The following is a 13,104-nucleotide window of genomic DNA, read 5'->3' as shown; positions in this document are numbered from 1 at the left end:
TTCTTTAGATGCAACTTTACGTATCTCTTCGTCAACATAACTTTTGTCAGCTTTGTCTGCAATCTTAAGTGCAGTTCTTCCTCCATTATTTTTGTTCTCCTCAACTTTCTTCGCTAATTCAGCAAGAATGAGATAAAGATAATCAGTAAGGTCATCAGTACCAGACATATTAATATTATTGTTCTTTCTTGATGTATTAGCAACTTTCACTAAGGTCACAAAATCAGGGTACAAAGTACTTAACGTAGAAATGATTGTTTTTGGTCCAGGATCTTTCTCTTCTTTATCATTAGCATCACGTGCCATTAGAATTGGTTCCAAAGGTCCAGTCACATCAAAACTCTCAAGTTCCATATAACCTTCATTTCTGAATCTTTCTATATGAGTTATCTTCTGGAAACTTGTTTTAGTCTTTTCAACTAAATTTTTTATTCCATCCACAAAACCTCCTTTATGATTTGGACCAAGATTACCCAGAGTGTCAAGAACAGTATCTATACCTTCTTGACTTTCAACAAAAGCCCAAAGAGCATTTATTTGACTCTGGAGTGATATCCATGAGGCTGCAGTAGCTCCGGCGTTTGCTATGGCAAAGATGAATGATAAAGGGTTGAACTTAAGACCAGATTCTTTATCTTTGACAATTTCAACGAAGTCATTGATATTTTTCTTCAAGTATTCCTTAGTCAGAAGAACTCCATCGCCAGCTATACCAGTTGCTTTTGTCTTTCCTTTAACATCAAATGTGATTGGTTTCTTCAATAAAATAACTTCTGGTGTTGTACTGATGCTATCATTAGTGGAGAAAAATTCTCCGACATGACTTGCTAAGTATTCTTTCGTCAATAATGTTCCATCACCAACAATACCAGTTGCTTTTGGACCATCTTCTGTGAATGTCAATGGTTTCTTTAACATAACTTTATCTAAGTATATTGCAATACCACTATTTTGTACTTGTTCATGACCTAATATATAAGCAAATGCTGCGTTTAAAGCATTATACAATGTATCTTCTTTAAATGTTAATTGACTGTTTTCAATCATTGGTATATTGAACAGTGTAGACCTTGGGTCAAAATGAACTCCATGGTCAATCGATAATAACCGTTTAACATGATATATTATAGTCTCTAATGCTTCATTAATATTTACCTCACGAGTTTCTTGCAAACCATTACTCGCCATACATGAAAACATATAATCTCTATCAGTTGTGAAGAATGGAGCATCTAAGTAATTATTCTCTACTTTTGTCACACGATTCTGTAACGCTTGAAGGTATTGATTTAAGTCTGTTTCAACAATTGTACCATCTGGTTGCTCGATAGGTAATATACCAGGACCGATGGTAATGTCTTCATCAGCACCTTCTTTATGTATGACTAAAGCATTATCAGTAATTCTGAGAGTATATTCTTTATATTGAAGTACGCTAGACTTATAACATTCATATGCATATGGAACAACACTCATTCTTTTACTACATATAAAAATGATGTATTATCTACAATCGACTGATCCTAATAACTACGGGACAATACAGTTTCAAGCAGATCCTAACATGGGGCATCCAAGTAAGATAAAGATGAGAGTAAAAAGTGTCAGTACTATGGCGAACTTTATTGTTTGTGACGAAACAGATTATTTTGTCTTACAGTTAGACGAAGATGGAGAAGAAAAGGTGTGTACATTTAAGTCAGCTCTTTCATTTGATATGGATACTATTGTATCAAAACTACAAGAGATTGTAACAAAACAGTTTGATTATTATAACAAGAAAAAAGGTCAACATAATGTAACAGTTTCACTGAGTGCTACGAATCAACTTATATTTACGTCACAGGACAAAGGACATAAAGTCTATTTAAAAGATGCTTCACATAGAGCAAATCTTATTTTAGGTGCATATGGAATAGAACTACCTATTGTACATAATTATTATCTACAAATGCCAAAACCACCTATGCTCAACTTCGGGTATCAGTTATACCTTCGTTCATCAATGTCTGTCATCTCTGGGTTCAATAATATTGACCAAGTTGATGATCGAAGAAAGATCATGTACAGATCTACATGTTATAACATCAATGAGTTCTGGATATCTGGTAAACCACTTATATGTAAGGAATCCTCACCATGGATAGATGCATTTCCATGGGAACTAACTAATGTTACGTTTACCTTAGTTGACTTCCAAGATCAGCCTGTTCGATTATTGTCACCAATGTTTATGGTGATAGAGATTAAACCAGATAAGCCAGAAGTTAGAGAAACCAATGATGTCAGTGATGATGATACAGAATCTTCGTACGATTATGATTACGATGACGATTAAAAAAAAATAACGTATATTTTTTTATCGGTTATAAAAGACCAACATGCTCAATGCTATAAAAGGATTAGTTAATAACCTTTCACCAGAAGATAAGAAAGGTATGCTTGATATGTTTGGGATCAAAATGCCTAAGAAAGCTAAAGACATTACCAATAAATTAGCTCTGGCAATTAAGAATCAAGGAGGTACAGGAAGTGTAGCAGATATTTTCAAGAATGCTAAGAGCTTCTATGATGACTACAATGGTATCATGAATGTTCCAGCTTCAAATTCCCCAGTTGCTTTAGATCACGATCAGAGATCTCATAATAGAGCGTTAATGGAGATGCAACCAATATACTCAGACCCTCCACCAAAGATTGATGAGAGCGAATTAGCATACAAAGAAATACAGAATGCCTTTTACGTTGTTAAGAACATTAATGGTCAAAAACTTCCTGATGAGAAATGGTTAGACCCAATAACTAAAGCAGGAGAAAGATTCATTATGTTTAACATTGACCAATACAGTCCAAGAGGAAAAGATTACTTCAACAAGATGTTTCCAAGAGTTATGGCAAAGTTCATTGGACAGATAGACCTTTTCAAACAGAAGTGGACATTCTATTACGACTTTGATGAGAAGAGAAACATTTTGCGTCATTTGAACATCAATACAATGGGATCATTAGTTCATCAGTTACTTAATGAAGCTCCAATAGCAGAAGTACAAGAATTAGCATCTAAAGTCCTTGAATCAAACTATGACTTCTTCCTTTGTAGTATTCCTTCGTTAAGGAAGATCGAGATCTTTGACTATACAGCTTATTCAGATGTTGATGCTTCTGCTTTGAGAAAAGGAACGTACACACCATATAAACTCACAGCTGAAGAACAAGTTATGTTAGATACGATGAGAGCAGCAGGTCAAGAAAAGATCGCACTCAAGATCATCAAACAAAACCATTCAAAGAAGAGAAACAGGTCACGTAATGGTCAGCTTTGGACATGGACATGCAAATTACCTATTAACTTAGAGAGGTATCAGATCTTCAACGAACTTAATGCAGAGACAGCAAAGAAGATGATGAAAGATTCATGTTTCATCTACGCGCTTGTAAATTCAGCTGGTGTTGACGAAGCAACAATTAATCATATGAGGGAAATCATTCGTGTCAAAGATTTTCCAATGTCAAAGATTAAGGTTATTGCCAAAGAAACAGGAATAAGGTTCCATGTCATCAAATACAACGAGAAGTATTCAAATCATTCATATACTTATGAACCAGATGAAGAACCAAAGATGACAGTAGAACTTTTATTAATGTATGACCACTACATGTTGAACGAAAAGCTTCCAATAAGTTCAATGTTCATCAAGAACTATGAAGATGTTTGTAAGTTGTGCAAGGATTGGACTTTAGAGAAGAAGATGTTAGTTAACAGAAGATATGAAACAAGGTATGCAATTAACTCAAAGTTAGTTACACCACTTGCAAAAGTCATTGAACTCTTGTTTGCTAACAATTATTTCGAACCAATTAGAACAGGAGAACTTTGCACATACTTCACAACGATGTATAATGAGAACCTTGAAGAAATGATTGACCTCACATACAATGAGCGTTATTGCGCAAGGATGAAGAAAGATTGGAGTTCAGAGACGAAGAAAGACATGAAGTTCCCAAGAGAACATGTTTTCTTTGCTGACTTCGAAGCATCAACTGATGGAAACATTCACAAAGCATACAACATTTGTTTCATGGAAGATGACGATGATGGTTATACATCAATTTGGGGAAGTGACTGTGCGTCAAAATTCCTCGAAGCTTTACCAGATAAGAGTTTAGTTTATTTCCACAACTTATCGTACGATGTCACTTTTCTCATGTCTCAGTTAGAAGAGATTACAGGAACTCCAATCATCAAAGGTTCACAAACGATGCAGATACAAGGAAAGTACAAAGGAAAACTTCTCTGCTTCAAAGACTCTTATGCAATCATCTCAACTAAGTTGGAAAGATTCCCTGAAATGTTTCACCTCACTAGTGGTGAAAAAGAAGTTTTCCCATATAATTACTACACGGAAGAGTTAGTTAATACAACTAAAGTTGGTAACATCGATGATGCCATGAATCATGTCAAAGATATTGAAGCTTTTAATGAGAACATTGAGAAGATTGAAGATTGCAAGATTGATGATGAACACTTTGACATGGAAGTTTATTCGTCATTCTATTGCGGTCAAGATGTACGCATTTTACGAGATGGCTTTCTTAAGTTCCGCAATGACCTCATGACTGAGTTTGAAATAGATGCTTATGATTATGTTTCAATAAGTTCTATCTCAAACAAACTCTTTGAGAAGAGAGTATATTGGAAGAACGGTAATCTCTTTGATCTTGCAGGAAAACCTCGTGAATATATTTCCAAGTGTATTCAAGGAGGAAGATGCATGCTAGCTGAGAACAAGAAGCAATACAATGAAGGAGAACTCATCACTGACTTCGATGCTGTATCATTGTATCCATCAGCAATTGCTAGACTTTACTGTTTAGAAGGAATTCCAAAAGTTATGACAGAAGAGATGAAGAGCAGTGAATACTTGTTGGAGCATCTCTTTGATGATGACCAAGCTGAACCAACAAAGGAAAAGTTCATCTCAGGATTTTACTGTCAGATCGAGATCTTGTCGATCGGTAAGAACTCAGCATTCCCATTGATTGTCGTCAATCCTGACATCAACCCTGACTTACATGTTGCCAGAAGTTCCAATACATGCTGCAAGATGTTCGTAGACCACATTACGCTTCAAGATCTGATCAAGTTCCAAGAGATCTCATGCAAAGTCATTGATGGATACTATTATGATGGAAAAAGGGACATGACAATAAGGAATGAAGTTAAGAAGCTCTTCGAATTACGTGCTAAGTATAAGAAGGAAGGTAATCCGATACAAGAGATCATCAAACTTCTTTTGAACAGTATCTATGGTAAGACGATATTAAAGCCCATTGACAAAAAGATTCGTTTCATCAAGGACAATAAGCTCACTGACTATATCATTAAGAACTATAATGACATACAGACAATAGAGTTCATCCCCGATTCCGAACTTTCATGTGTAAAGTCATTTAAACCTATCGTTCGTCACTTTAACTATTGTCCATTAGGTGTTTCAATCCTTTCTATGTCCAAACGAATCATGAATGAAGTATTCTTCACAGCAGAAGATTTGGGCTTGAAGTTGTTCTATCAGGATACAGATAGTTTACACTTGTATGAGAAGGACTTAGATAAGTTAGCAGAAGAATACAAGAGAAGGTATAACAGAGAACTCATTGGAAAAGCACTGGGTCAATTTCATTCAGACTTTGCAGAGATTACTGCAGGACATATGTCTAAGGCACAAAGATCTATATTCGTTGGAAAGAAGACTTACCTCGACGAATTAACCAATGACCTCAAGGAAATTGCTTTCCACTGTCGAATGAAGGGAATCACACAGGACGTAATTGCACTTACTGCAAACCAAATGTTCCCAGATGCGATACAAGTACATTATGACGAGAAGAAAGGTTTGTTCTTCCCTGAGAAAGTTGGGGAAAAATATAGCATCGTGGAATTGTACAAATCTCTTTATGAAGGTGATGAGATAACCTTTGACTTGTGCATTGGTTCGAAACCATGCTTCAACAAAAATAAGGACTTCACTATTTCAACGAAGTCATCTTTTGAACGTAAGTTAAAGTTCTAAACACTTACTTATTATTTTTCTTAGCTTCTTCCTCTTCTCTCAATTTCTTTGCAATCATTCGTGGATTCTTTGCGCGTCCAGCTGCTAATGCAGCTAATTGTTTCTCTGTGAGTTTACGCTTTGGTTTAGCTGGTTTCTCTTCTTGTGTTTGTTCTTTTGGTTTGAGTTCATTAAGTATTTCTTCACGAAGTTCATTCTTGAGTGCTTCTCTGTCGAAAGTATTCTCAGTCATTTTGTTAGGAGTAAAAAATTTTATTAGGATAGAAATGACGTCAAAACTTTCACCAAGTGAAAAGCAATCAATCATATTGAATGAAGCTAAAGGAATACAACATCCATTATATTATGTTTGTCATATGAAGAATGGTTCAGTTCAAGTTAGAAAGAGAAAGGCACCATTGAATTCACCAGCTCCTGCCCCAGCTCCTGTTGTTCAAGAAGCTCCTAAAGTTGATGAGAAGAAAGAAGAAGAACAAGCATATACTAATAAAATGTTGTTAGAGATGATGACAAAGATATTAGAACGTAACAGTGTAGTTAATGAACCAAACATGGACCCAATTGAACGTGAGAAGGAAACTAAAGAGAATCAAGAATATGTTCAATCAATGGAAGAGAAAAGAATACACTTCGATGATGAACCAGAGCCTGAACCAGAACCTCCTAAACCTCAGCCACAAATAAGACGAATAATCCCAAGAATAAGAAGATTGTAAATTTTTTATAGCTGAGAAAGATGTTGAACGATAACCTCAATACATACAGTATTGCTGATTCCATCAGACAAGTAAGATATTATTTCGATCAAGTTGATGGGGCAGTTCCTATTGGAGATACTAACCATAGATATGTCCCAACAAAAGTGCCAGCTATGCCGACAAATACTATTGATAACGGTTATATTACATTTAACATATCACCACCTGGTGAGAACATGATTGACTTATATAATACGTTCATTAGTGGTTATGTCGATGGTGAGTGCATAATTACAACAGAAACTGAACCAGCTGATGAAAAAGTTCCTAAATATGATGGTGAAGTATATAAAGAAAGAGCTGTTGAGACAGCTCCTACAGGATCAAATGTTACAGCAATTAAAGCAATTGATACTAAATATGCTGGTGGCAAATCATGTGCACATCTTCCAGCAATTTGGTTGGGATACATTGATTCATTCTATGCTGTTGAATCATATCAATTAATCGCTAATGGTAAAAGTGTTTATACACAAGATAATGCTAGAGAAGAAGGTTACATTACTTCTACTGCATCTACAACAGAAGCTATTAAGAAAGTTGATGTATTTAGTAAGGCTAGACATAAAGATGTTTTCAATAGATGTGATACAGTTCGTTCTGGACAGATTATTGAGTTCAATAAACCAATTAGTGGTGCAACTACATTAAAGTTCCACATACCAATCAAGATTGACCTAAGAAGATTCCTAATACTTAATAACATTAGATTCCTTCCAGCGTTTGCTGGTAACTTACAACTTAAGGTTAAGTTCAGTATTGCTGGTATGGTTTGGACACCATTAAGTTATCAGGATATTCTACCATTACCGAACATGCAAGCCAATGTTACAAGCTATATTCCAATCACTAATCACTTCACTCCTATCTATGAAGGTATCAAAGTTATTGATACTGTAACTTGGAATGCCGATAAGAGTACGATATCATTTGGTACCAAGTTTATTAAGTTCACTAAGAAGAATGCAAACTTCTTTGAAATGATTACATACTGTAACTCATTCTCTTTGGACCCTAACATCTATAGTGATTTGGTGACAAGATATTCGGCAAAGACTCTAAACTTCCCAATCAAAAGAATTGACTGCATTACTATGGATGGTTCAATGGCTAAAGGTGAAGGAACTCCTTGTACATTCACGGCAGCATTTACTCCATTATATGTGAACACCATTTATACACTATTTAAGAAAACACCTAATTATAACACTACCTATGAAAATCCATTGTTTGAACAAATTCAATTGAACTGTGGAGCATATGGTAACATACCCGCTGAGGCTCAAGCATCTAATGATCCAATCTTCTATGAGATGCAGGCAAATGCCACTAACAATAATAACGATACTGTTGGCTTCAACTATGATGTCATGAGGTCTATCACAACCACATCAGTCCCTCAATTTGGAATCGAGTCAAATGACTTAGGTCATTACCTATGTGGATTCCCTTGCGAAACTGATTATACATTCCAACAGGGTCAGTTATCTAATTCACCTATTACATATAAGCTTACAGTTAAGCCAACAGCAGAGTCTATTAAATATACTGAGAAACCAGTGTTATGCTTCTTACGTCACGTTTGCCTCTCCATACAGATTAAACAGGTGGGACCACCTATCGTACTTCTCGACGATTATGATTTATCAGCCCCTGCTAGTGAATAAAGGTTAGTTTACATATGAACGTTTATTTTTACACATATATGCGTACATATGCGCGCCCGTATGGTGTCAGTTTTCTGTCACTTTTTTCATTGTGTCGGTGCCTGTAGCTGTAGGCTACAGGCGACGCACAATGTATACTGTACTTGTAATGTTAAAAGAAAAGCAATAAATATAGGATATAAAAATTATTAAAAAATTATATATGAAAAATAGTATAAAAAAACAATACTCAATCTTGTTTCAGAAAGTAGCTAAAGTCTATTATAATTTTTAATACATAAATAGCTCTATAGGTTCAATATCATCATCTTCGAAGTTTTTCCTATAAATAGGAAGCTCTCTAATCTCAAACCATCTAACAAATCTAACAAGCAAGCTCTTGTTACTTGTAAAAACGGCCTTTTTCTCCAAATATGCGTATAATTCGTAAAATGTCTCCGAAATGAGCCATCCGAAGAATACATCGACTGTATAATGGTTCCTAGCCAATATGATATAAGAAATAGCTAAGAAAAACGTGAAAGCGCAGTGAAATTGGACAATTCTTACAGTAGATTTTCTGACAATTCTTCTAGAGACTTCCACGAACCATTTAAAGGTCAATACCATGAACATAGTATGTCCGGACACAATAAGATCGCCACATTGTGGAATAGGAGCGAACATTCCCAGCCCAAAAACCCAAATCACGGCAACCATCAACGGATTGAACGTATTGATGTATGCAATGGATTTCGGATCCGCGCAAGGACAATTTGATAGGCCAGAACATGGAGCAGGAAGTGAAGTGACCGTAAAAGCCATTCCACGGGCCCAGCACATTATTGCGTACAGAATAAAAACCTTTCTGTTGTTAGTGACCTCTGGGACACTGTATGCGAGGACAACCAAGGCTGGAATCAAAAGTGCGCAAAGTAAATTTGAGAATTGTGTCTTCTTGAAATCTGGACTTCCTCTGATGCGCTCTCCGCATTGGAATCGCTCATGGATGATATCTGGAAGAGAATTAGTGATCGGCATCCTTTGCGCGGCAATCGCATTAAATACTGTCATAGAAACTATGGAAAAAATAAAGAATCCGATGAAAACCCAATCCTGAAGTTCTAATTTAAGGAATGGTCGCTTCGGTCTTGGCTCAAAATCATCAATGCTTTCGCTATAAGTCTTATTTGAAATTGTTGTTCGAAATCTCTTCCCAATGACTGATCCTGATAGCTTGTGTTCAATCAGAATGATTGTAAGTCCGCCAAAATAGGCAAGATTCATTGAATACGATGTTAATTGTGGCAAAAAATAATTTGATGAATTTGTAACGTAAAAAAGCAAAGATAATGAAAGAGTTGTGAATGTTCTGATATTCCAGATTTCTTCTGGGAAGGGTGGAGACTTAAATCTGTAATATAACCCAAAAATATAAAAAATAATTTCTGCAACTAAAAGAATTGCGACTCCTGAGCTTCCACCTATTACATTAATGCATAAGGAGCTAACAGCAGTCATGAAAAATGGAATATTGTATAAAAATATGTAAAATTTTGGCGAATCATGAAAATCAATGAAACTTAAAGAGTGTAAACAGTATAATCCATAGTTCCAAATAACAAATGTAATGGTTAATACTAAAATCATCCCGAAACTTGAATTAGATTTTGATAAATAAAACGAAAAAGCTTCGCCTAAATGGAGTGGGAGGATGATGTTTGTGTAAAGTATAAGTTTTTTGATAAATTGTCCAGGATACTGCATTGTTTGTTCTGAAAATATCTTTAGCTTTACCAAAATATTGGAAAGTATTGCTAGTAATGATGGTAACCATAGAATTGTGTTGAATAGTATCTGAGAATTTATGTTTTTAAAGTAAACAGGTGAAAATGTAATAACGTATTTAAATCCTTCACTAATTTCATTCATTATATGAGGCTTTTTGCTTATACATGTGGAACAAAAAGAAGCGAGATATATAGACATCTGTAGAAGATTCAGGTTTGATAATACATCCGAATTATCTTCAATATGTGATTTTTCGGAAATATCTTCATTCTGTACATCAATGAGAAGCGAGGCTTCTTCATTTTCCGCGTGTTTGGAGAGATTTCCTGCTGATTTTGACTTAGCAAAGTGAATCTCTCCTTTCATACACTTTGGATCAGTTGAGCGGAAAAAGTGAGAACAAATTTTAATCAGAAATGCATGAGTACATATGAATACATGAATTTTTTATAATCGGAGGATTGAATATTTTCAAAGGGTCTATCTCTCCGTAGCAAAAGTAATGTCAAGCGGGCAACCGGATTCTCTTGCAAGAATGCAAATTGTTCCAGGTAGGATATTGAATTTTTTAGTGTTAGGGACAGAAAGCTCAGAATCTAGTGCTTTTATTGGTTCTTTTCTTTCAACAATTCCTGATGCACAGTTATCAGAAATCCCTCCGGCAATGTCAATGACAACAGTCGCTGTACAATGGGGAAATGAAGTTCTTTGTGTAAATTTGACAAGAATTTCTTCAAAAGCAAGATTAGCTTCCTCATCAACTTTCGCATACGAAAGAGCTGATGGTGTGATTTTTATTACATCATCACCTACAATCGATAACGTACAGATATTAACGAGATGGCGTAAAGAAATTAATACAAGAATTACTTCATCGAGTATTCCTGCAATTTTTGTTATTCAAAGAGCAGAAAATCAAAGAATGCAAGAAAAAGCTGCGTCTACTACCAATATTAAAGAACGAGGATTCAAAGATGTAATTCAAATCCTCACTGGTGACTCAGAGCATGCCCAAAGTGTTGTTAAACACTTAATTTGGCATGTAATGGGTAATGAACCAAAGCAACTCACTTCTTCTTATGGTTCTCTTCTTGCTGCTGCATCGCGTGGTGCTGCGAACTTTGGAAACCTGTTCTAATTATAATATTATGTTATTTTTGTTATGTATTTAAATATATTTTTTGTTTAGTATTATTAATTATTATAAATTTTTTTATTATCTAAACTGATAGCCGTATGGGAAGTATAATCGGCTTCATATAACATTAAATGTATTTCTGAGTTCTTTGTATCCTAATATAATGATTTTTAAGAAGATCTGTGAAAAATCATCAAAATGTATGTATTTTTGATAATTAACACACCCCAAAAAATATGAATCAATGGGCCTCTAATCCTATTGCATCATCTCTGAAAAATATTTGGTTATACTATGTTTTTATGATGTGATGTTTCAAAAATAATATGAGTTTTATTTTCGTATATTGAAGATGTAATTTTATGCTATTTGTTTGATTTTGAACTGCTCGTGAAAGATATATAAAGTCAATATCTATAAAGATTCTACATATATGAATACTCCTCATTACTCTAAAGTGTGATGTTTAAAAATTGTAAGCAATCCAATGGACTAAATCAACTATAGTCATCGTTTGATATGATAATCCAAGAGTCGAATGAACACATGTTGGTTCAATGTTCTCAATTGCAGATGGATTTTTCAAGGACCCACATCATGTTGTATTGCAGGATTCTATTTATCTCGTCGTTTCACTAACGTTAACAAGATATTTAGATTTAAAAATGTACAGGTTATAGATAATTTAACTTTTTTACATATAATCAAATAATAATTTAAACAGAAACAGCTTCTGATTCAGCCTCTTCTTCTCCACTTTCTTTGATATCATCGGATGACATTGATTTTTCGTTTGGAATTGCTTTTGTTGGATCTTCTTTCTTTTGGGAGCTAATCTCTTTTGCAAAGAGAATAGTAATAGCAGAAACTCCTAATGTGACAGCTGAAAATAGCCATAAACCGTATTTGTAACCTTCCCAAGTATATTTGTGAGAAATCTCATCATGGCCTTTAAGAGGTATTGTAGAAGTTGATATCTGCTGGAATATAGCTGATGACATGAATAAGAAGAAGTTACCAATGCCAACAGCTGATCCGGCAATTGAAGGATGGAAATATGATGACATTAGAGGATAAGAAATAGAAATAAGTGAACCTGTGAATGTTCCAACAAGTATATATAAGATCCAAATGACTGTATTGGAGAATGACTTACCAAGGAAGAATAAGATTAGTGTAACTGTAAAAGCAACGCAAGATGAGAAGAACAACATCCATTTCTTAGTACGCAAGAGGGTAGAAATGTTTGGAAGAGTAAGTGAACCAAGAATGAGACCAATTGAAATTGAGATCAAAGTTATTCCTTTCTGCTTTTTTGTGTAGCCAAGAACATCAACAAGATATGGGCCACCCCAATATCCAGCAATGTTGAAATATGGTCCCGATGCCAACATATTATAAAATGTTACAAGCCAGAAATATCCATAAACAACAACTGTCTTAAGGGTGCACCCGTATGTACGTTTATTTGAGAGGAGGAGGATTACCCTCTCAATTTTGAGGGATTCGTTAGTTTATTTTCTCGATGAATATGCAATAAAATTTGATTTTTACCTTATCAATATACTTTATAATATAACACATGTTCATGTAAAAATTTTTTCCAAAATCCTCAGGAATTAAGGGATTTTTGAATTTTAAGAATTTTTTTCGAATTTTTTCGAAAAAAAAATATTTTCAGAACACCCTTAACGGCT

At 34.8% G+C, this 13,104-nt stretch overlaps 2 protein-coding genes across 2 annotated transcripts, besides 3 other annotated features; one reads left to right on the top strand and one right to left on the bottom strand.

Moving 5' to 3' along the window:
• Positions 1-8,496: part of a mobile genetic element that runs on past the window's edge.
• Positions 8,339-8,538: a mobile genetic element.
• Positions 8,539-8,740: 202 nt separating this feature from the next.
• Positions 8,741-10,644, bottom strand: TVAGG3_0229670 (sphingomyelin synthase protein; the record flags this gene model as incomplete). Its single annotated transcript, XM_001299775.1, has 1 exon — positions 8,770-9,999. One exon carries the CDS (start codon positions 9,997-9,999, stop codon positions 8,770-8,772), a length of 1,230 nt encoding a protein of 409 aa, XP_001299776.1.
• A 114-nt stretch (positions 10,645-10,758) lies between these two features.
• On the top strand, positions 10,759-11,456 carry TVAGG3_0229660 (uncharacterized protein; the record flags this gene model as incomplete). Its single annotated transcript, XM_001299774.1, has 1 exon — positions 10,772-11,407. One exon carries the CDS (start codon positions 10,772-10,774, stop codon positions 11,405-11,407), a length of 636 nt encoding a protein of 211 aa, XP_001299775.1.
• A 1,395-nt stretch (positions 11,457-12,851) lies between these two features.
• Positions 12,852-13,104: part of a mobile genetic element that runs on past the window's edge.

Source organism: Trichomonas vaginalis, chromosome IV (assembly GCF_026262505.1).
Source record: "Trichomonas vaginalis G3 chromosome IV, whole genome shotgun sequence".
Taxonomy (NCBI): Eukaryota; Parabasalia; order Trichomonadida; family Trichomonadidae; genus Trichomonas; species Trichomonas vaginalis.
The sequence above is the reverse complement of the archived record's forward strand: the minus strand, read 5'-3'. Positions and strand labels throughout refer to the sequence as shown.